At 52.3% G+C, this 22680-nt stretch overlaps 8 protein-coding genes across 8 annotated transcripts; 2 read left to right on the top strand and 6 right to left on the bottom strand.

Annotated features, from left to right (window-relative positions):
- Positions 1 to 115: 115 nt before the first annotated feature.
- Positions 116 to 4141, top strand: P153DRAFT_340766 (ISWI chromatin-remodeling complex ATPase ISW2; the record flags this gene model as incomplete). The annotated part of the gene is made up of 1 exon (XM_033665887.1): positions 116 to 4141. The coding sequence occupies exon 1, from the start codon at positions 329 to 331 to the stop codon at positions 4139 to 4141; it is 3813 nt and encodes a 1270-aa protein (XP_033524060.1). The 5' UTR covers positions 116 to 328.
- Positions 4142 to 4844: 703 nt separating this feature from the next.
- On the top strand, positions 4845 to 5464 carry P153DRAFT_396924 (uncharacterized protein; the record flags this gene model as incomplete). Its single annotated transcript, XM_033671520.1, has 2 exons — positions 4845 to 5212; positions 5288 to 5464. Exons 1-2 carry the CDS (start codon positions 4865 to 4867, stop codon positions 5462 to 5464), a joined length of 525 nt encoding a protein of 174 aa, XP_033524059.1. The 5' UTR covers positions 4845 to 4864.
- Positions 5465 to 6496: 1032 nt separating this feature from the next.
- P153DRAFT_267656 (uncharacterized protein) lies at positions 6497 to 6904 on the bottom strand (the record flags this gene model as incomplete). Its single annotated transcript, XM_033662882.1, has 1 exon — positions 6497 to 6904. A coding segment is annotated over one exon (408 nt), but the record flags the coding sequence as incomplete, so codon positions are not given.
- A 1160-nt stretch (positions 6905 to 8064) lies between these two features.
- P153DRAFT_396922 (Zn-dependent exopeptidase) lies at positions 8065 to 10198 on the bottom strand. Its single transcript, XM_033671519.1, has 2 exons — positions 8693 to 10198; positions 8065 to 8643 (listed from the first exon to the last, which is right to left on the bottom strand). Exons 1-2 carry the CDS (start codon positions 9728 to 9730, stop codon positions 8125 to 8127), a joined length of 1557 nt encoding a protein of 518 aa, XP_033524057.1. The 5' UTR covers positions 9731 to 10198; the 3' UTR covers positions 8065 to 8124.
- A 537-nt stretch (positions 10199 to 10735) lies between these two features.
- P153DRAFT_316861 (uncharacterized protein) lies at positions 10736 to 12435 on the bottom strand (the record flags this gene model as incomplete). The annotated part of the gene is made up of 6 exons (XM_033665007.1): positions 10736 to 10922; positions 10974 to 11467; positions 11518 to 11956; positions 12009 to 12078; positions 12128 to 12253; positions 12304 to 12435. 6 exons carry the CDS (start codon positions 12433 to 12435, stop codon positions 10765 to 10767), a joined length of 1419 nt encoding a protein of 472 aa, XP_033524056.1. The 3' UTR covers positions 10736 to 10764.
- A 1216-nt stretch (positions 12436 to 13651) lies between these two features.
- Positions 13652 to 14447, bottom strand: P153DRAFT_357205 (HAD-superfamily hydrolase-like protein; the record flags this gene model as incomplete). Its single annotated transcript, XM_033666711.1, has 2 exons — positions 13652 to 14389; positions 14439 to 14447. The coding sequence occupies 2 exons, from the start codon at positions 14445 to 14447 to the stop codon at positions 13652 to 13654; spliced, it is 747 nt and encodes a 248-aa protein (XP_033524055.1).
- An 816-nt stretch (positions 14448 to 15263) lies between these two features.
- Positions 15264 to 17165, bottom strand: P153DRAFT_316855 (aldehyde dehydrogenase-like protein). Its single transcript, XM_033665006.1, has 2 exons — positions 17074 to 17165; positions 15264 to 17018 (listed from the first exon to the last, which is right to left on the bottom strand). The coding sequence occupies exons 1-2, from the start codon at positions 17142 to 17144 to the stop codon at positions 15530 to 15532; spliced, it is 1560 nt and encodes a 519-aa protein (XP_033524054.1). The 5' UTR covers positions 17145 to 17165; the 3' UTR covers positions 15264 to 15529.
- A 1169-nt stretch (positions 17166 to 18334) lies between these two features.
- Positions 18335 to 20426, bottom strand: P153DRAFT_23792 (uncharacterized protein). Its single transcript, XM_033662695.1, has 3 exons — positions 20266 to 20426; positions 19858 to 20210; positions 18335 to 19793 (listed from the first exon to the last, which is right to left on the bottom strand). The coding sequence occupies exons 1-3, from the start codon at positions 20323 to 20325 to the stop codon at positions 18374 to 18376; spliced, it is 1833 nt and encodes a 610-aa protein (XP_033524053.1). The 5' UTR covers positions 20326 to 20426; the 3' UTR covers positions 18335 to 18373.
- Positions 20427 to 22680: the final 2254 nt, after the last annotated feature.

Genomic DNA, 22680 nt, shown 5'->3' with positions numbered 1-22680 from the left:
GCGCAGACGTCGTCGAACAACGCGTCGGGGTTTAGCGGAGACAAGCCGCTAGTCTTCGAGACGCGACTGTCACAATCGCGAAATCTGTCCCGCGCCACGCAGCATCCTTTCACTGCTCACCATCACCGCCACCACTGGGATATCGGCGTCATGGCTGGGACTAGATTGGCGTGGGAGAATTGACATCCCTTCACCATCACCATCACCCCTTTTTTGTATATCATCAGCCTGTTTCCCGTCATGCCTTACATATAACGTCGCGCATTGATACCCTTATTCACTGCTGTCCCTCCCCTTTCCCCCGCCGGTGACGTCCAGCATTCCAGCCATGCCCACGACGCCCAAAGACAGACGGGGCGGCCATCTGCAGGGCCTGCTCGCCCAGTTTGGTTCGCAGAGCTCAGCAGAGTCGGCCACCAAAATGCGCAGGATGTCGTCACAGCACGAACCCGCTGCTCAGCCCGAGAGCAAACGCGCGCTCAGGCAGCAAACAGCCCCAAATTACGCCGCCTCCGAACCCTCCACCGCCTCGTCGCCCGACGCGTCTGTTGCAACCCCCGACCCCAAGCCTTCCAAGCGCACGCGCCGTGCCACTGTCAAGGACACTCCCTCTTCGCCCACCTCTGAGCAGGACCCTGAAGAAGCCTCCGACTCCAGCGAAGACGAGCTTGCTCGGTCGGTGCGCCCAGTACGCACACGGGGCTGGAAGGCGAGTGCACGCAGCAGCGCCCGCTACAGTGACCTCAAGATGGAGGCTCGCAAGAAGGATAAGGCCGACGACGGGTTGCGCCGGAGTACGCGCAGCAGGAAGAGCAACATTCTGGAGTCAGACACGCTCGACATCACCCCGCCGCCATCGTCGAAGCGAAAGGCCCTGCCGCGCAAGCTAGACACCGCGCGGGCTCGTCTGCGAGACGACATCGCCCACAAGACCAAGGCCAAGGCTGACAACTTCCTCGTCGCGAACAAGGACTTCTTCCTGCCGCTGCTCCCGCCCACCAACTACGTGTCGAGGCTCGTCACCCGCCACGATGCAAAGCCTATTGTGGAGTACACAGAGCTCACCGACCAGCCCGAGGGCGTCACCGCGACCATGAAGCCTTACCAGCTCTCCGGCCTGTCGTACCTCGTCCACCTCTACAACAACGGCTTCTCGGGCATCCTGGGCGACGAGATGGGTCTTGGAAAGACACTGCAAACCCTCTCCCTCTTCCAACACCTCGAGGAGCTGGACGAGAAGAACGGCGTGACCTCCGAGGAACTCCGCCCATACCTTGTTGTCTGCCCACTCAGCGTGCTCAATTCTTGGGTCACTGAGGCCCAGAAGTGGGTTCCTGGCCTCAGAGTCCTCCGCTTCCACGGCGCAGTCAACGAGCGCGCCCGCCTCAAGCGAGTCGCCGTCGGTTTGGAGGATCTCAAAGGAAACGAGACGTCGCAAGCAAAAGATCGCAAGGCTTCCCGCAAAGCTGGCATCAAAGTTGGCAAGATCTCAAAAGACCAAGGCTCCAGCTCATTCAAGATCATCGTCACGACATACGACACATTTCAAGCCGAGCAGGCGTGGTTCAAGATGACTTTCCTCTGGCGCTACGTCGTGCTCGACGAGGGGCACAAGATTAAGAGCAGTGTCACGCAGATTTCCACCGCCTTGAGGAACATTAGCTCCGAGTACCGTCTCATCCTGACTGGCACGCCTCTCCAGAACAACTTGGCCGAGATGTGGGCGCTCCTGGCCTGGCTCTATCCCAACGTCTTCGTCGACACAACCGAAGTGCTCTTCAAAGAGTCTTTCGATCTCAACCGTGGCAAGGTCAATCGCCAGACTATGGACGACGCCCGTCGCTTGCTCGAGCTGATTATGCTCCGCCGCATGAAGGACAGTCCAAGTGTTCAACTAGGCCTTCCACCCAAAGAGGAGATCCTTCTCTACGTGCCTCTGACGCCTATGCAGCGGTTCTGGTACACGAGGCTTCTCACTCGCGTCGACGATCGCATGCTCAACGAGCTGTTTGCCGACGGTAAGCAGAAGGAGAAGGCAGCCATTACGGAGGACGCGAAAGAGAAAGAAATCCTCGATCGGATGGAGAAGTTGGGGCACAGTGCCGGCACAAGCGAATGGGAAGAAACCGCCGAGATCATGCGTCAGGCTATTGCCAAGGAGCAGGTCGGGTCTGAAGTCAAGTCTGCCTGGCAGAAGCTGATGAATCTTGTCATGCAGCTGCGCAAGTGCTGCTCTCATCCCTACCTTCTTCCTGACGTAGCTCCGGATCCATACTATCTGGGTGGGCATGTTATTCGTGCGTCGGGAAAGTTCATCCTCCTGGATAAACTGCTCAGACACTCCATCTTCGAACAGGGCAAGAAGGTTCTCATCTTCTCGGGCTTCACGCGCACTCTCGACTGTTGTGAGGATCTCCTATCGCTCATCAGCAACCAGGGCGAACGTTTCAGGCATCTTCGCCTGGATGGTGGCTCCGCTCGTGCTCGTCGCAATCTGGACATTCGCCTCTTCAACCAGCAGGGATCGGAGTATAAAGTGATGCTCCTTTCCACTCGAGCAGGAGGTCTGGGCATCAACCTCACCAGTGCTGAAGATGTCATCTTCCTCGACGAAGATTGGAATCCACAGATCACCCTGCAAGCTGAGGCTCGCGCCCACCGCATCGGCCAGACAAAGCCCGTCACCATCTACAAGCTCTGCACCCAGGGCACGGTCGAGGAACAGATGATGGGACGTATCCGGAAGAAGCTCTATCTGTCGGCGAAGATCACAGAGTCCATGCAGAACATCCACGGCAAACAGACAGTCACCAAGAGCAAGGGGCGCCAGTCAATCGCAGAGGACATGCCTCAGATGGACACCTCCCAGCTGAAGACGCTCGTCCGTCGCGGTGCCCAGACCTTGTCGCACCCCGAGATCGACGCCACGGAGATGATCCAGTGGGATCTCGAGACCATGATGGCAAAGTGCCGTGACAAGCCTGCCGACTTAGCCAACCCCGAAGCGTCGCACTCAGAAATGGATGAGGAGAAATGGCTCTCAGTCATGGAGCGCGTCGAATGCGCCGTCTTCGACGGCAAGCGCTACCAACGCAAGCTCGACACAAAAGCCAGCCAGGCCGCCGCCAACATCCTCCCCGACACCATCACGCGCGAAGACCGCCGCCGGGGAAAAAACACAACAGTCATGCTCAACGGCTACGCCATCAACAAAGAATCCATGAACTGCGGCGCCTGGGAAGCCGTCCCCACACTAGCCGGCAAAGACCCCCGTCTTGCCGACCCCGTCCGCGAGGGCCGCCGCCAATTCGCCCACGAATCCCACTGCCTGTCGTGCTTCGAGGGCGACGACAACGCACACATGATCACGTGCAAGAGCTGCCCGCGCGCATACCACTTCGACTGCCTCGACGCGCCCTACCAGGCCAAAGTCCGCGGCTTCACGGGCTTCTTCTGCCCCCAGCACAACTGCACAGATTGCGCGAAGAACACGACAGATGCAGGCGGCCTTATCTTCCGCTGCAGATGGTGTCCCCGCGGCTTCTGCGAGGACTGCCTCGACTGGGATGCTACGGTGCTGGTTGGCGAGAATCTGCCCGAGCTGGAACTCCTCGGTGAGGGGCCCTCGCCGGGGGGGTTTTACGTCAAGTGCCCCGATTGCATCGACCAGTGCAAAGACAGCGCCGAGCACAACGACTGGCTGACTGGCATGGAAGAAGCGTACAAAGACCAGCACGATATCTGGGTCCGGGAACGCGCACAGGCACAGCGAGAAATGGAAGAGCGTGACGCGCTGGCCGCAAACATGCCCAAAAACAACGACAAACCTCTACAACAGGAAGTCATAGCGTCAAACAGCGCGCTGCCCCTGCTGGTTAAATCCTCCCTCCAGCGCCCCAGCTTCGGCGTCGTCGAAGATCACAGCACCGATACAGACGATGAAGTCCCCTCCCTGACGGATACCTCGCTCCCTACGCCCGCTCTCGCCGTTTCGCCGATGCCTGCTGATCTGCCTCCAAAGGCGAAAAAACATAAGCGTGTGGCGTCTGAGGCGGAGGGGCGCGTTGAGAAGAAAGTGAGGCTTGATGCGGGGGTTTGGAGTCCGGCGGGGGATTTGTTGGTCGGTGGGGAGGGGGAGTAGGGTGGGTGTGCGGATTAGGGGGTTGGATTGGGTCGGGGGTTGAATGGGTGGGTGGGGTGCGGTGGGGATATACCCTTTTTTTCTTCTTGTATATGTGTGCTTTCTATAGCCATGTCGTGTCGTTGCGATGGCATATCTTGGTACCGGGATCATGGATGGATGGATGGATGGATGGATAAGTAGATAGAAGAAATGATATGATGTACATCACAAAGCAAGCGCCACCCTGCGCTCAAGGGGGTAAGGGAACGACGAGGATGGAAAGCGAGAAAGCGAGAGAGAGAGAGGGAATGATACTAAAAAAGAGGGCATTAAAAACACTTTACAACACGACAACCTCACCCAAGAAATCCATCGTTCGTCTCAGCAGTCTGAATTCAAATATGTTGGTTGGGGAGGAAAACTCGCATAGCAAACTCAATATAATGATATGAACTATTCCCCTCTTAGTTTTTTAGAAAGACTGGAAACTAAGGTGCAGCGAGATCTGGCAACAGCTTGACAAACTACATGTATTATTAGTCTGGGAGAGTCTTATGCCTACCAGGCATGCACATTCGATAAATCTATTAGCGTATTTGCACGGAAAAAAAAACAATGACGTACCCCCCAACACCCAAACCATCCGCCATCCACTATCCAAACTCCCCATAAACGCGTAAACCCACCACCACCACCATCTCCCCCACACAACCCGCCAGCCAAAAAAAAAAAAAAACAGCAATGATCCTCCGCCCCTCCCCCTCCCTGTTCCTCCGCAGCGCCCCACCACGCCCCCAAACCCGCGCCTTCACGCTCCTCAACCCCACAGCGCGCTCGCACAAAAACCGCCTCTTCGACTCCGTCCGCCAGCCCACCGACCTGCACACTTTGACCCTGCTCAACGCGGCCGACAACCGCGCGCTAATCACCCTCTGGAGCGCATCGTGGTGCACGTCCTGCCAGGCCGTCAAACCGCTGCTACGCTCGCTGATTGAGGACGAGCGCGTGGGGGAGCGCGAGGGCGGGCTGGGGTTCGTGGAGGTGGAGATTGATTCTAGCTTGATTGGGGATTTGCCGATTATCTATAGGGTGAGTTCGTGTGTGTTTCCTCGTTTGGGGGGTTGTTATGGTGTAGGAGGATGGCTGACGGGCTTTGTAACGCAGATTAATAGTATGCCTACGTTGCTGGCGTTTAGTCGGCAGGAGGCGCAGGAGGATACGAAACTTACGAGGGTGGAGGATATGACGAATAAGGATACGTTGCGTAATTGGCTGCTTGATGAGGCGAGGCGGGGTGGGCGGCAGGGTGGTGGGGGAGGGAAGGGGTGGTTTGGGTGGTAGGTGGGGAGAGAGGGAAGAGTGCTGTGTGGTATTGTTGAAGACTTCGCGTTGGCCAGGGCACAAATGAGCGTGCGTGCAAAGGCTAGGCGGCGGAGGTGCATCAGGACGATGCTGGTGAGTAAATTGGTGTGCAGGTGGAATGGGATAGGGCACAAACTGACGAGGTGCAGTACATTAGACGAAATTACCCTCATGCCCCAGCTGCGGGAGCTGAGAACTCCGAGTCGTAGACCAGACTAGTTGTCTGAAAAAGTTTGGATACGCGTTGAACATCCGCCGTCTGCATACACTGCACTTGGGAGTTTTCTCCAATACTACATACACTACACGTATTTGAATATTTCGCCCGCTCGTCATGTATAGCACGCAAGATAATCGTAAGAGCAATGCTTCGAGTTGCCTTCTTGACGGAATGAAAGCATCATCTTAGAGTACATGGCGCTCAACTTCCAGACTTGCTGGTGGAACTCAACTTCGGAGCGCATGGCTTGCCACCCTTGATCACTCGTCTTTCGGCTGGGACTCCCGCCCTTGTCAATGAGAGTTAGTATCCACGCTTTGTCAAGGTACTGTTGGATGGACTTGCAATTTGGCGCCAAAGCGCGTTGTAGCTAGACCAAGTGCGGGGGACGATCTGTGGCCGATGTTGAAGATTTCGTGGGACGCGACGACCCTGGTTGAAAAAGCATTAAACATGTTTGCTGACACGTATCAATGTGTTGGTTGTTTGCAGTTGTTGGAGGTCATGGCTGGCGAACCCGGAGGAGGTTCTGAAGTCGAAGAAACCGTGTTGATGGTCAGTGTCATCTGCTTTGGATTCTTGGCCGTGGGCTGGTGCAGCTTGGTTAGGAAATGCATGCAGATGAACAGTGAAGCATAACAGCGCGAGCTATAACGTACCATCTCAAGTTCCGCCTCAACAAGTGGCTGGATGACGATGCGAGGGCGTTGTTCCTCCTCAATCTCACCCTTGTCATCCTCGTCATCCTCACCCTCATCCTCGCTCTCGTCCTCGCCCGCGCCATCGTCGTCTTCGTCCTCGTCCTCCATTGCCTCAGAGTCAGTCATTGCAGCTTCCTCGTCCTCCATATCCTCATCCAACATCTCCTGCTCTTGTTCTTGTAAAGAAGACTGTAGCACATCAAGCTCCTCGCGCACCTGGGCCAAGAACTTGTCCATAATTCCGTCTCTACCCTCTGGATTCCAAAGGCGTGTTGTGCGCCACAGGGACTCTGCCTCCATGCGATAGGCGTCTGCTTCATACCAATCCCCAGTAGTTGCGCTGAGTAATGTGAGGGTTTTCATGCGATGGTATCGTGGGATAGCAGGGCTTTCCAGGAGCTCATGACCTTTAGCAAGACACTCCTCGAGTTTGTTGGCGTTGTAGAGGTTAGACATCTCACGGAAACCTTCACTGAAGTTTATGTGGATTGCGCTTGCCTTCTCGGTGAACATCGTCATTGGCGTTTGAAGAAGAGCGGGGGGGTGGTTGAGCGAGGTGAAGTGCCGTTACGTGAACGTGAACGTGACCTGGTTTTGACAACTGTAGCTCGTAGCGTTGGTGGTTCTGTGAGAAGTTGGAGTGTCGCTTGTTGGAATAATCGAACGGGTTGCCGAGAAAGTGAGAGGTTGTCTGGCAATGTTCGTGTGGCACGACTGGGTCTAATCAGGAAAGAGCGCACGCCAAACAGTGAAAGGTTGGTGTGAGTAAATATCATACAAACATCAAAATATTTTCTATCAAGCACCCTGCATCCCCTTCTCAACCCAACATCCTGTCAACTTGTCGACTTTCAGCCTGTCCACCTGCCAAGCTGCAGTGTAGCCAGCATCCTTGAGACGGCCTGTAATAACCCTCATCACGACTAAAACAACCTTCCGCTCCTCCGCTCCAAGCCCTGCAGCCCTCGGTTCTATTTGAATTTCTCGTCCGCTCAAATCTCTTGCTAATCATGACTAGTCGATTGAAGAAGACGAAAAAGGCGAAGAAGCCTCTGAGAGTACCATCGGCAACTGCTGCCTCAAGCAGCAAGTTGACCAAGGACAGAACCCCTCAACCTGTTGACGACGACTCTAATTCCAATTTTGATCCTGGCCATAGAAAAAGCCCCAGCTATAGATTCGAAAGCGTCGACGAAAGGTACAACCCCTCTATTCAATGATGAATCTAGCTCTGTGTCCGAGCATGTGGATAGCAGGACATTTTCTACATAGTATCGATCTCTATAGACCTACCTTGCAACCGTAGGTGCAATCGTGTTACGGCGACCTCATATCTCGGTAAATTGAAAACCCAGTAATCAAGGTGCAGTAAAGTCTTGCAACAGATAGACAATAACATCCAAGATTGGTATAAGAGACTATACTAAGATTCTTGGCTGTGTATGCCTTACATACAGTTCTTGTAAATTCTATTGGTATTCCTTTGTAACTTTTAGTAGCTACAAAGAACTCCTTACTTTCTACTTTCACACATGACCAAGATCTCATGTACACACAAGTTCGCATCGTACTCCCGCTTGGCTAGGACTGCAGAGGAATTGTCGAGTCACATCAACATAGAACCGGAACAAACGATGCAAAGACTTTTCGTCATTACCCATTATCTCAACCGTTACTGTATTTTTACAACATACTTCATATTCACACATCTCCTATATCTACAGCTCGGTATGACCCGAGCCACAAGGCTGGCCATGATGTCCATGTCCACCACGATCGAACCTGCTCACAGCCCTCGCCTTATCAGCAGTCCTACGCCTGAGCTTCTGACCCGGTCGGGGAATACCCGCCCAGTCAACGGCATACTTGGCGACCGAGTTAGCAATGCTCTGAGTATTGAGCAGGTAGACGTCGTTGTCGAGGTTGTCGATGTTGTCGCAGGCCTTGTGGTAGCAGGCATCAAGCGGTTGGCCGGCTTCGCCGCCGAAAAGAAGAGCTTCCTCGGCAGTCTTGAGCGTCTCGGCGCCGGTGAAGAGACCGCCGGATGGAATGCCATTCTCCAGGAATGCGGCGTAGTCGGAGCGGAGAGTGAAGAGCGAGGGGACGTGTGCCTTGCCCTTTGACTCGTAGAAGGCTTCAAAGTCCTTCTCGATGGTGTCGGAGCCGGCGGGACCGGAGAAGTTGAAGGCGCTACCGTCACCGTCGTAAATTCCTAGGACGTAGTTTGGCGAGGCAATCTATCACATGTTAGCGATCGATTTATCCTGTGAGGTCGGGGTCGCTTACCATGTCGAAGTTGAGATAGGCGCGGATCTTGGCCACTTCCTGAGGCCCACCGCTAATAGTCCCGTTCAGAGTCCTCAGGTAGTGGAAAGAGCCAAGTTTTCCGAACTCCTCGGCTGAGTACCATCCAAACCTGACAGCGTTCTTGACCTTGAATTTGGCGAGGGCCTTGGCTACAACGAGGGATCCGATGGAACCGGAGCCGTCGTCGTTGATGCCAGGGCCGGCATAAACCGAGTCGGAGTGACCACCAATCATGAGAACGTTATCGTGGTCTCCGCCCTTAGTCTCAGCGATGACGTTGTAGCTGACACGCTGCTCCTCAATGGTGTTCACAAAGACGGTGCCTTGGGCCGAACCAGCTGCAATAGCAGCGATGATCTGATTGCCGACCTCCTGAGTCACACCGACAGTGGGAGCGTAAGTACCAACGGCACCAAGAGTTCCTGACAGAGCCTGGAGAGGGAGGTTGTTGTAGATGATGACGGCAGCCGCACCAGCAGCTTTGGCGGTTGTAGCCTTGGCACCGAATGTGCATGTGCCTCGCGAGATGAGAGCAATCTTGCCAGAAACCTCAGCAGGGTAGTCGGAAGCATCGCATCCGAGGTTGTTCACGCGAACGATAGGGCCAGTGAAGTTGCCAGAAGGTCCGTATGTCATGTATTCAGCCGGAACCGACGAATTGCCACCAACCGAGAGTCTGACAGTGGCAGCTGAGAAGAGTTCAGTGAATGGCTGCTTGTAGACGTCGTAGTATCCGGTCGCCAGAAGCTCCTGATAGAGCCATTCTGCCGTGGCATTATGACCTCCACCACCAAAAGCGCGGTTACCTCCATTGGCAGTGGCGATGTCTTGGAGCTTCTGAGAGCCAGCGAGCAAAGCCTCGAGCGTAATCTCCTTCTGGAGCGCCTCGGAAGAGACGAGCTTTTGAGGATGCGCAGGCTTTGAGGGAGTCGGCTTAGGAGGACTTGGCTTCCAGTCGTTGGCCAAGGCAGGGGCAGTGAGCAAAGTCGCGCCGGCGACGAGCGTAGAAACCTTCATCTTGACGACTGATAGAAGAAACGAAGGAAGAGAAGCTGTGTCACACCAAGTCCAAGGATTCCAGGAAAGCAACCATGCTATATACCTACCCCGGTGTCGATATCGCGTGCCTTACACAGAACCAAGAGAACATCGCGTGCCAGAGGTCTCTAACCTAGACAGGCAGCTGCGAAACCAACGGACCGCATCATTCTCCAGGAACGAAATGCAGTGACCAGCCTACAATTTTGATTGACAACCTGCATCTTGGCTGCGTGAGGGGACTGTGATATATGGGGAAGGAGAGGAGCGTAGTCGCTTGGCGGAGAACTTGAACCGAGAGCGGAGCTTCTCCGGAGATTGGGCCAAGACTGACGGTCCCCGCTTCGTGTTCGTTAGTGAACGCCACAATCTGTTTAACTGAGGTTTGTCGCCAGTTAGTTGTTGCTTGTCTGTCTATGATGACATGTATCCATGTCCTTTGGTGGCAGTATGGCACTTTTCGAGGTGTCTGATGGCGAAGGACGCGAGATCATCTCAGTCTTTTTGACGTCGTACTGCCAAGACGCATGTGTGAAACCATTCCCTCAAGCACCATGAGAAGCCGCAAGCTGTCAAGGTTGGAAGTCTCTATGTAACATTTCCAACATCTAACTTCGCAAGAACCGGCTTAATCGGAATGACTGCGTTCCTATAACGACTTTGCTTCGAGACGAAGGTATTCTGAACTAACGGCATCCATATTGTTAACTTGGACTTCGAGTATGGTTGGGTTGCTCCGCGGCGCACAGGCATACATTCGGCTCACTCGAGAAGCATGCTTGATGAAAGATGAATGGAACGAGTGGTGACGGCGGAACATCATACTCTCCACATGACATATACAACGAACAAAGGCGAGCAGGCATCCCAATAAAATTTGAACAAGCGTCGCAGCACGATGTCACCACACATGCTCGAATTGTGCGACTCAGATTACAATGTGCTCAATCTACCGCATACCATCTTGTGTTCCAGCCTAGCATCCAATAACAACCTTGCAACATTCATATGCTCTAAGCCTGAGACCCCTTCTGCATCTTAACTATAAAAGCACCACGCTCCATCGTGTTGATGAGAATGTATCCGCTCTTGAAAAGCGCATAGCTGGACCACGTGCCGACGAAATCGATACTGCCACCGCCGGCCATGTTGTCATCCTCTGGGTAGATATCTGCCGTCACCATTAGCCACTGTCAAATCACTTTAGCGAAGAACAACGTACCGAAGAAGCCAACTTCCTTCACGCCCTTGCCCGTAGGATCAGTGGGAATGGACCTGACATCCAAAACGCGGAAACCAGTGCCATAGTTCGACTGATATGCGAATCCGTTGGAAACATACTGGTTGTGGTCAATACCCTTGGCGGCACTCTTGTACAGGCCAGTCTGCTTCGGTGCCTTCAGGTTACTGATGTCCCAGATGTACGTGACGGGATTGCCAGTGGCTCCAGCACCCGTCTTGTCATACTCGTCATATTCGTCATCCAAGAGAAGATAACGCTGGTTCTTGGGGTCCAGAACACAGCCTTGGTGTGTGTAAGCTGCGCCTTGGTAGGAAGTGATGGAAAGGACGACAGGGGCGGTCTTGCTGGTGATGTCGTAGATTGTGAGTGAGTCTTCGTTGTAGCCGTAGCAGATCTCACGACCTTCGTATCGGGTGTCAGGGCCATGGTAGATCAGGCACTGAGCATCGTGAACGTAGCCGTCAGCGGAGGCACTATGATTGTCAGTTACATTTCCCATACCATGACAGATTCGAACACTCACCACCCAGGGCTGGTGGGCTTGGCGGGGTTCGAGATATCAATGAAGATGATACCCGACTTGCACTTGTCCGTCCTCGGCATCGCACCAACAGAGTAGATGAATTTACCCTCGGGGTTTGTCACCACATTGTGTGTACGACCCACAGGTAGACCGGCATAGTGTCCAGCAAGATCTTTCGTGTTGCTGAAGGTAACAGGTTTCGCAGGGTCGACGGTAAGCAGCTTCTTCATGTCGAACATCTGGATGCCATGGCCCTGAGCTTCACTGCCAATGATCATAAGATCGTTGTGGGCACGAATCTCACGCCATTGGCTAGGGACGGAGAACTGGGGGAGACGTCCCAGATATGAGAGCTTGCCCGCTGCAGTGACTTCTGCAAATGCGGTACCGTCTGATTGCCCGATGGCGACGAACTCACGGCCAGTGGCTGATGTCCAACCTGCGATATATTAGTTTCGAAGATCTCTGCGACACGTCTTGCGAGTTCTTACCCCATGACGAGGAACCAAAGCCTCGGGTACTTCCAAGGGCCGAGTGAGACAAGAAATGGTGGAGGTCGATCTGGATCGGTAAGTGACTATGTCCTAGAGAGGAGTATCACATCACTAACATTCTTGCATTTGAAGGTGTCCGTATCGGTGATTGCGGTACCATTCACGCACTGGACTACATCGGCAACCTCACGGTATTGTGACGAAGCATATGCACCCGCAGCCTCCTGCCTTGCGAATGTTTCCTAGGATTGAACTTAGCGTCCAGTTATGGCTAAGGCCAAAGGGGACAAACCATCTTCAAGGCGATGTTGTTCGCGTGCCTGATACCGGAATCGTAAAGCTTAGCAGCCTTGTCTTCATCCTTCTGCATTTCCCTTGCAGCCGCAAGGACCGACAAGGAGAGGAGGGCGCTGCGAATAAACATGTTGAGTTGAGGTTGAACGAAAGACGTAGGCACAAGTTTGAAGCTGTATAGTAGATTCCTTTAGGGCTTTTATATTCTCGTTGCGCAACATGGTCATGATACTCCGGATAATCCCTTGAAGCATCGCCTACAGCCAATCCAGCAGGTAGTTGGAGCCCTGCCTCTCTCGCAAATGGTGGTTTGCACATCGCGTCCCACACCACATGGAAGTGAAACACCATGATTGGCCCCCACGCATGCCCCGAGCACGGTGTAGATGGAACCGATGTCGTGCGTACAGTGACATTGGCGGTAGCAATTTAGATGAGAGTCTTGGTCTCGACTTAAGAGACGGAATAGGAAGGAGGCGCACTCAAGCATGCCTTGGCGACAGTTCATAGACTGTGTACCAAGACGCCGATCGCCCATAAGTGTGCACACACGATAATAGTGCGCTGTAATGCCTACTCAACACACCGTATTCCTGGGCTTACAATATAGAAAATTGTTCTAAATGGATCTCCCGATACAAGGTTTCCAACTCACATTGAGGCATATCGCCTGTGTGAACTGTAAGACACGGAAAACGCTGGAAGAGATCTCACATGTACTATTATTGTCGCTATTCCAGTCCTTTGTTATGATGTGACCTGCCAAATTGGATAGTTGAGCTTGCAACGCTGCAGCAATCGCGTGTGCATATTAATATATACGTTGTGGTAAGTACTTGGCCTGATATCATGACGTCGGGTGACTTATACAGCTGCGAAGATGACTTATACAGCTGCGAAGATGACTCAGACATTGGCTGGTTGTGTCACAAATGGAAGAATGAGGTGAAAATAGGAAATAGTCATGAAGCGAGGTTGGGCGGCTGGCCTCGGCTCTTGAAACTACTCAATGAAGCCTGTCAGTAACAGACCATCTGCTTTAGGCGACGAGACAGATTCAACGGGAGGACGGTTGGTAGATCTCCGCAACCTTTTGTGGGTCGGTTCCAGAGCTCAAGGTCATGCATGTCTACCTTGCAGTTGTTGAGCATCAGATTGGACACAACTTCACTGCATGGGAGAACAAGGATAATGCTGGACAAGGTCCATAGATAATATCTTATGAGTATATCTGCTTCGTCATGACTTCGTTTTCGTCATCCATGTGTCGTAGCTTCTACAGCAGTCCTGTGCGTAGAGCTCGTCAGATCATCCATCCCCATTTTTACCCTCGCTGCAGATACCATCTACAACTTGGCCTCGACCTTCTTGAGGCACTCCTGGAATTCAGACCAGTTGTACATGACGGCAGCGCATTTGGTCTCTTCGGTAAGGAGCTTGGCCATCTGCTCCATCTTCTCCTTGCCCTCCTCGATGCCGTAGATGCCGACGTAGGCGATGCAGGGGATGCCGGCGCGCATGGCAGCTGTGGCACCGCTCTTGCTGTCCTCGACGGTGACGGTCTCGGCGTTCTTGACGCCGAGCTGCTCACAGGCGAAGTTGTAGATGGCGGGGTCGGGCTTCGAGCTGGGAGGGTCGAGCGAGGAAGCGGCCGAGTAGACGTGCTCGGGAGGGAAGAAGTGGGCGATGCCGGCCTTCTCGATGGAAGCAACGACACGGCTCTTGGCGGAGGTGCTGACAACAGACATGGGGTAGCCCTGCTCCTTGAGCTTGTTGAGCTCTGTGGTGACGCCAGGGCACTCGACGGCCTTCTGGCTGAGCTTGGTGGTGACAGCATCCAGCTCCTGGCCGACGTAGCTCTCGAGGTCCTCTTCGGTCATGGTGAAGTTGTGCTTCTTCTGAAGGCCCTTGAGCATGCCACGGAAGTTGTGGCCGACAAAGTCCTCAAGCAGCGAGTCTGCTGTGTAGCGGGCGTCGATCTTGTACTTCTCCATGACCTTGTTGGTCAGGTCGGCGCAGGCCTCGAAGGCAAGACGCTCCGACTGGACGAGCGTGTTGTCGCAGTCGAGGAGGATGTACTTGACCTGTAACTTTTGTTAGCGTGGGGTAGCGGGGTAGCTTCACACTGCTTACCTTGCCCATGGTTGCGGTTGGTGTGTGTTTGGTGGGTGTTGTTTGGGTGAGGAGTAGTAAGTTGAGGTTGGGCTGATGGTTGAAGAGTGGTAGAGTATTTGAGTGGAGGAAGACGAGGATTTTGTTGGGAGACGTGGAAAATAAAACAGAGCTAGCTGAGTTGTCAGGGAAGGCGGTGCGGAGGTCGGAAGGAGCGCCCCGGCTTTTGGACGCCACTGCTTGCTCAAGATCGGCGGGGGGCGTGGGGTTGTCGATTGGCGATCTCTCTCTCACTTAACGGTTTTCACCTTCACCACCTTCACCACATCCACCATCTTGAATTGCTTATTCTATGCACCTCGCGATAAACGTCCACATTCACCACGCTGATCACAGCCATCTTTCTCTTGCTTTTCTCGCAGCTTCCCCACACCCCACGCTTGAACATGAACACGAACATGCTTTACTTCTGAGTCGTGCGCAGCTTTGCGTCGCGTCGTGTCACCGCAACTGCACTTGGGCCATCATCACGCGTACTGTTTTCCCCCACCGTGTGGGATTCCAGAGCTCCACCGACTGTCAGCGCGGTGTGCGCATTGCTACAGTTCCTGCATACGCTTGTGATGCACCTGCATTTAGATCTTTTGCTAGTGCGAACGCCTCTGAATAACGGTGTGCAACGAACACGTGGAATGTCTTTGGACCGCACAATTAGAAGTAGATTTCATCGTCAAGATTTGTGAGAGGCCGTTATGAGCAACTAAACAATCATATACTATTAGCTTTGAACTTGACTAATGGTCTCATGATCTCATGATTTCATGATCTCGAGAATGAAGTTTATTTGCTAGTCAATCTCTACCTCCGCGCTCAGTAGCAGTGATTTGATCCGTCATGTTGTTGAGAGTGTGCACGCTTCTAGCTGTCTCCAGGAGCTATGAAGTAAGTCTCCAGTGCGTGTTACTCATTCAGATAACTCACTACCCCACTTCATGTTTTGGGTTATAGGTTGCGACACAATCACGGCCCGATTGAAGTGCGGTAGTAGTCATGCATAATAAGTTGCCCTACATACAGAGTATACGCCACATAGCAATAAAGCATGTGTCCGCTCACCCATATCTGACCTCCCCAGTGCCTTCCCTGAACCAGTCGTCAGTTACCAGTCCTTCTTGCGCCGTAGCATAGTTCATGATCGTGCTCTTTGTCGTCGTATACGCATGGTACGCGTCAATGCCATTCTCGCTTCCCACACCTGAACTCTTGATGCCACCCCAGGGCGAACTTGGATCGTTACGATGATGCGTGTTGACCCAACATAGCCCACTCTCAATCTCCTCGGAAACTCTAAATGCTTGCGCAAGGTCCTGCGTCCAGATTGCTGCACCGAGTCCGAACTCGCTGTCGTTTGCCAACTCAATAGCTTGATCCTCGGTATCGAAACCTACTACAACAATGACTGGACCGAATGCTTCCTCTTTCCAGATCCGGGTATCGACAATCTTCTTTGTAGCGCTGTCGGCGAGTACAGTGGGTGGGAAGAAATACCCTTTCGAGAAATCGGCACCGTCGATCGACGAAGTCCCCATCATCCGCTTGCCCCCTGTAACAACAGTTACTCCAGCACTCACCGCATCATCCACCAGAGCTTGAATGTTGCCTAACTGCTTCGCGGAGATGACTGGACCCATCATCGATTCCACATTCTTCGGTGATCCCATTCTCTTTTCAATACTCTGTACTTTGCTCTTGAGTTTTTCGACAACGTCGTTGAGAATGTTGTTGTGCACAACGATGCGAGTGGCTGCAACGCACGTTTGACCGCTCGCAATGAAACTTGCGAAGACAATACCGTTAACAGCCAGGTCAATATGTGCCTGCTCGAAAACGATCAAGGGGGCTTTCCCACCAAGCTCTGCGGTATAATGCGCAAGATTACGTCCAGCAATGGCTCCAATGGCACGACCAGCTGGTGTTCCACCGGTGACATCGACCTTCTTGATGAGTGGGTGCTCTACAAGAGCCTTGCCCGTAGTCAAGCCATCGCCAGGCAATACATTGAACACTCCATCCGGCAACCCTGCTTCTTTGAACAGTTTGCCCAACTCAACACTCGTCAGAGGCGTGAGCTCGCTGGGCTTCAAGACGATCGAATTTCCGGCGGCCAACGCGGGTGCAATCTTCTTGACCGCAATCAACATTGGATGGTTGAAGGGCGTGATTTGAGCAACGACACCAAGGGGCTTGCGATCGATCCAATTGTGTAGCTTGCCCACAGTAGGCAGTACGGATCGTTCCTCCGTTCGGATCAGGGAAGAGTAGTACTTGAACCATTTGACCAGAGTCGGAACTTGCGCATTCATCTCACGAATGGCCCGACCAGTCTGTCGTACCTCTAGCTCAATCAGACGGGGCAAGTTCTTCGTGAGGAGCTCCGCGATCTTGTCGAGTGTGTCCGCACGGACATGGCGTGGAGCTTTTGACCAAACGCCGGACTTGAAAACTTTATGTGCGAGTTTGACTGTGTCATCAACATTGGCAGCTGAAGCAGCGTGACAGTGTGCAAATATTTCTCCGGTTGCTGGGTCTTCAATGGCAAGTCTGGTATGGTGTTAGAAAGTGCAATGTGTCACGCTCGAGGGGCTTGCTGACTGACTGATCCGCGTCTCCTACCGTCTCCTTGCCCTCTACCCACATCGAATATACGTCTGGAGAATTTGAACTCATTGTTGATGGATGCCAAACCTTGATTCAAGGATCGAGGTATCTAATAGAGCAAGATGTAGATGATGATGGACGCGGAGGCGGCCGAACTGTTAGTGGATCACGATAAGATAGCGGCTTAGCCTCCCCACTCTACCATGCCCGTCTTGCTCACTTTCTCACAGTCAGAAGTCCCTTCCCATCGGTCATCTCCAGCTGCCGACGATGTTGACATGTTGTTGTTAGTAGCCGTCGTGCCCGCGATACCGCAATTGATCAACACCCCCAAAAGCCGTTAAATTAAACGTCTTATTGTGAAGACTTCCGGAAAGAACAAGTTGATGAACTACCAGACATACAGAAACATGGCACAACTTATCAAACATGAGACAATTTGGATATAACCAATGATTAAACAGCATTGCCAGGATCAAAAGTGTAACGGTCTCGTCAAGAAACTGCGGACATGATTGCAAATATTATTTTAAATATAACTTCCAATTGCGGAATCATCGAGCAAAATCTCATAGTAACCACAAGAGAGCACTCGAACCGGTAATTCATGCCGCATCCGTGACCGCGCAGTGCAGCAAACATGCCTCAGCAACACTCAGAACGTGAACAATCAGAATCTGAGACGGCTCGAGTAATATGCGTGCAGTACCTCTTCTCCAATTTTGAGACGCATATGCATAACTAGATCGTTTATGGTTCTTTTCATACTGATCTCCCACTATCCAGGATCGGAATTCAAAGGCCGTCGCGCCTCTTGGTTGGCGCCAAAGAGGAGATGCAGAGCGTTGCTTAGCTGTAAAGCGTCGCAAGTCTGAGCCTCTTCCTGCCTATATTCCAGGTTACGCTCTCATGGCAGCCACGAGCTAAGAAAGAGACGAGGAATTGAGGCACGGGTCGTTGTCGTTGTCCATTGGGTGAACCGAAAAGTCATGCGCGTCTGTCGAAAAGTGGAGACATGGACGGCAATGAATTGGTGTTTTGTCCAAGGCGATGTTTTCGAGGACGCCATATCGTTGAATTACGTAGACTGGAAAAAGACTCGTGTAAGTCGAGAGCGTTCGACCCCGTTCAGCGAGGCCTGGATCGTGAAAATACAAAGTAACGAATATTGTACAGACGCCGCAGGCGCGTCCAGCGCTGCACACGACACTCAGGTTTAAGAAAAACGCTATGGCAGTTCCCATTAGCCACGAACTAGGATGTTGCATGTTGTCGTTGATGTCAGAAGTGTAGTGGTTTCAGTTCGCATCCTTGGCTCTTCGACCTATCGCCATGCGTTCAAATGGACATCGGGGTACCACGGGTGTGATGCTAGGGGGTGAAACATGGCTTATGTCGGTCTTCGCACTCCTAAGGGTATCGGTAGACTTTTTGTCGAGTCCGAGGATGCTTAATCCTTTGGAGTTACCTCTTGCTCCCTCCATTCCTCGGCTCACCTCGCCTTCCGCCCCATGTGCGAGCAGCAGTTCGATGATCATGCCTCTCTCTTTTCCTTCCAACTTCGTGCATGTGAGTGCCATTAGTAATGGCGTCTCGCCATCATCTGTTTCATGGTTGACATCCGCTCCCATGTCCACAAAAAACTTTGTCACCCCGAAGGCCCCCGACGTTCTGACAGCGACATGCAGAGGCGTTTCTCCCACAGCATTCGTGGCATCGATTGAGTGGCCTATGGATGCGAGATATTTTACCGTGTCGAGTTGTCGTCCTGAAGTCGCGGCATGCATGACTGAGTGGTATCGGTTTGGTTCCGGCGCTGTGCGAGTAATATCGGCGCCGTATTCGACAAGGATCAGTAGAATATCCAAGGACATCTCATGCGCCGCTCGAATAAAGAAGTAACCGTATTCTGCATGTGCCACCATAGGATTCGCGCCCTCGCATAGTATTCGTTCAACTTCGATTGGAGTTGCTTCTGGCGGAACGTTTGCTAGTATACGATCTACACCCACCCTCTGATCAAGGTCCAGATTCCTCCTGTTTCCTTTGGTCATAGCAATCTTGTCCGAAGTGATGTTTTTGTGGAAAATTGAAACATCCGAGTTGGTATTGGTGGGCGAGTATATTGTTGCTCGTGTCGGCTTCCCCTTCATCATAATATCACTGTGTGTTGATATTTCGGAACACCAACTACGCGCCTTTCTGAGTCGTGACTCGGGTGCTACTAAAGTTCGACCTGAAGAGATGCCATCGTCTGTGTAAAATGTTCCACGAGACGGGAGCAGCCTGCTATGCGAAGTCGGCCTTGCATGCAATGAATCCTCCGTTACACGTATCACCATGGAGTGAGACGGGACGCCTGCGAGCCACGCACCTATACCTTTCTTCGAGGTAGGCCCCACTGGTCGAGTCTCTGGCGGTGGACTGATCCTTCCGCTACGGCGCGATTCGCCTAGACTCGGTTCGAGGGAATCTGGTCGAGGTATCGTTGTTCGCCTCTCCAACTGCGCTCCTGTTGCTATTCCTTCCCGAGCAACAGCTGTGATACATGAGCGAAGCAGGCGAACTGCCTGAAGGAGCGAAGAAAGCCTGTCCCTTGCCGTCTGATTGACGTTTATCTCCTCGATATCCGTCCGCTTCAGTAGGTCATCGCTGCTGGCAGCTAAGCTCGTAACATAACAGTTGATGAGCGAGTCAACAGTGTCTGTTTGACCGAAACTGGTGACGTAAGCGCCTGTTTCACCTAACAAATATGTCGAAGAAGGAAGGGGATTCAGCTTACAGGGCAAGATAGTCAAGGGAGAGATCCAACACTATCCTAGTTGCTTCAAGATCCAACCGTATATTGATCATCAAAGTCCCACTCTTGAGCGATTTCCACTCATCTTTTGGCGAATTGCTGCATGATAGCTTCAAGAACATCTTGTGCAGACGTTCGCTCGTATCATCGCAGGAATCAAGGACTTGTGACACTGCATCGATGAGAGATGTAGGTAGCCTCGATCCTGATGTCGAAAAATCGTCCTGCGCGATCCCTAACCCCGTTCTGAGGATTAAAAGATCGTGATTAATTTGATTGAGGTCGTGTCTTGCCTCGCGAGCCCGTCGCGCAAAGCTACTGACATCGGGTATGACCTGTGTTGTCAGAGTATTAGCACACAGGCGTATTGACGGGATCGAAAAACCTTGCCTGAGCGATAGAAGTGCTTAGCGCAGCACATCTTGCAGCTAAGGTACTGGGCTGAGGCATTGGAGAGCAATGCCGCGATTGCGATACTGGCCTGAATCACAATAAAAACTTTCGAGCTTTGCGGACGTAGTGAAATCAACGCGCGCAATGCGACGGTCGTAGAAGCGTTGAATGGGAACACGCAGAGTGAGGCGATAAAAAATCTAAACGACGTGTTTGGCGCTCGTGAGACTGACAGAACGTCACACTGTATGACACGGTGATGAATGTTCCGTTTTCCGGGATCCTGGTCCCACGACGCGCACGTTGCGGCGTCGAGAGTTGGGATTGCAATTTTGTGAGCATGCGGTTGTTTACGCGCCAGACTTGGAGTCGAGAACGCGTTTGTATCATGGGGCACGTGGGGACAGTTGTGCTATTCGACACAATCACCACGCCTCATGCAGTAAACGACTGTTTAAGAACAGCGGTGGGGTCACAATTACCCCGACTGAATAGCCACCAACAGTGGAAACAGTGGAGATTGGGCTGGGTCGATTCCGGCTAGTGTCGATGGTTGTACTCGGCTGGCATTGGCTCAACGAGTAGGAGTTCTCAGGGGTACCTAGAACGTAGAATCGAAGCCGGCTGGGCAAAGTGGCACCAAAACACGGGAGTGTTGATAAAGACCTGGTACCCATGGCTGAGATCACACAAGGTCTCATTTCTCAGATCTTCGCCGTGGCTGTTGCGTCGGCGAGGGCGGCAGCGGTTAACCACCACCCACATAAGTATTACTCACCACCCACATAAGTCACCATTTTCGAGACCCAGAAACTCATCAATTCTGGGCCAATTTTTGATTTCTGAAACTCAGAATCATCAGAAGTTTACCATTCCAGTCAGTCTATTAAAAAAAGTTAACACTTTTCTACCTAAGTATAGGTAGAAAATGGGAGGAGAAGAGCTTGTTCGTGAACGGAGGAGATGATGCTAAGAAAGTCTATACTATTTTAGGAGGTAGGTCTTTCTTGGCGCGATCTTGTTGGCTGAAACAGCCACTATGAAGTCTTATGTGGGTGGTGGTTAATACTTATGTGGGTGGTGGTTAACCGCTGCCGGCGAGGGCCAGACAACGAAATTCGACACATAGTCTGAAGCGCACCCGAGGTTGGTGGCTTGTCCTTGGCGAACATGCTAATCGGAACTCCCGTTATCGTACGGCTCGTTAGCAAGCAGCCTATGTCGCACTGACTGTTGAGACGAAAAGGAAGCGCATAGCTTAGCTCGTCTATCTGATGTGCTTTAAGTCGCCCGACTCGATCTTCGATGTCGAGTTGCTTACCAGGCCACCCGTCGTAACGCTAATATAGCCGCTGTGGAGCGATCGAGTTAAACACGTACTCGCACAACGACACCAACTGGAAGCGTTCACTCTCCAGCTCTTTCATCTCATCGGTTCCAAAGAAGACGTTTCTAGGTACATCGATGGTGTACTAGCGACGATTAACAAGGATTTCGAATTGCTGTCAAATTGACATTTAGCTCGCCGATTCGGGACGCAAGTGTTACCTTTTTCAATCCACAGCCAATCGAGCATACGTAACGATAGGCCTCAACCGAGCATGAGGCTAGAAGAGCAAAGGACGAGGGCTTGCATTGAATATAAGACAATTTTGCGAATCTTCCAGGACGCGATTGTCGGCGACGGCAACTGTAAATCGGTAGGGCTAAGACAATAAGACGACCTGTTTGCTGCAAGATCTTCTCGGAATGGTGTGGTGCTAGCTCCGCTGCAATCCTCAGACAACCGAAGCTTTTGGCGTTCGTGAAGGAAGGACGAAGCAGCTACGATGTCAGTGTTTGACCATAAAGAAATCCGTTAGCTCAAACGAAGCTCGTACTACGACGGAACCGGCCTCCATGGATCGACTGAACACGTAGAGAGAAGGATAGCGGTCTTCGATGCCGCTACAGGAAGTTGCTATGACCGGTTGATAAACATCATCCAACTGTTTCAATGTTCAGGAGGGGTTGTTGAGAGATAACAGCGTTGTTCTGACGCATCTACAGACACAATAGATTAGTTGCCCAGATCTTGAGACTGAGAGTGGTGAAGGAGGCATACTATCGAGGAGGGATGCATCGATAGGAAGGAAGGAGCGGTACGCGCTATTCTAGTTAGCGTTAGGGTTCATTCCATGCGAAAGAAGAAATCACAAACATTATGGTACTCTCCTGCTCATTCATGCATCATGCTTGGTTACGCTGTCTTTAGCAGTATTATCTTGCGACAGGTCTTACGACAGTCGAGCCTATTTCTGCGATGATCGTTGACGAACCGAGCAAAGGCAAAACGGCTCCTTCGGGGTCTCCAATCAATTATTGTGTCGCACAAGGGCATTGTGCAGAAGTTTCTTTCGTATTGCGTCACGT

The sequence above is a fragment of the Dothidotthia symphoricarpi genome (genome assembly GCF_010015815.1).
Source record: "Dothidotthia symphoricarpi CBS 119687 unplaced genomic scaffold P153scaffold_10, whole genome shotgun sequence".
NCBI lineage: Eukaryota > Fungi > Ascomycota > Dothideomycetes > Pleosporales > Dothidotthiaceae > Dothidotthia > Dothidotthia symphoricarpi.
This window is presented reverse-complemented; position numbering and strand designations above follow the sequence as displayed.

Bases quoted from the DNA above. Each gene is read 5' to 3' on its own strand.
- P153DRAFT_396922 (XM_033671519.1), bottom strand. From the start codon at position 9,730: ATGAAGGTTTCTACGCTCGTCGCCGGCGCGACTTTGCTCACTGCCCCT. The intron at 8,644-8,692 runs GTAAGCGACCCC...AACATGTGATAG, and splicing joins CCTATCTCAACTTCGACATG to ATTGCCTCGCCAAACTACGT.
- P153DRAFT_316855 (XM_033665006.1), bottom strand. From the start codon at position 17,144: ATGAGTTCAAATTCTCCAGACGTATATTCGATGTGGGTAGAGGGCAAG. The intron at 17,019-17,073 runs GTCAGTCAGCAA...ACACCATACCAG, and splicing joins ACGGTAGGAGACGCGGATCA to ACTTGCCATTGAAGACCCAG.
- P153DRAFT_23792 (XM_033662695.1), bottom strand. From the start codon at position 20,325: ATGCCTCAGCCCAGTACCTTAGCTGCAAGATGTGCTGCGCTAAGCACT. The intron at 20,211-20,265 runs GCAAGGTTTTTC...CTGACAACACAG, and splicing joins TAAGCACTTCTATCGCTCAG to GTCATACCCGATGTCAGTAG. The intron at 19,794-19,857 runs GTAAGCTGAATC...TTACGTCACCAG, and splicing joins TCCCTTGACTATCTTGCCCT to TTTCGGTCAAACAGACACTG.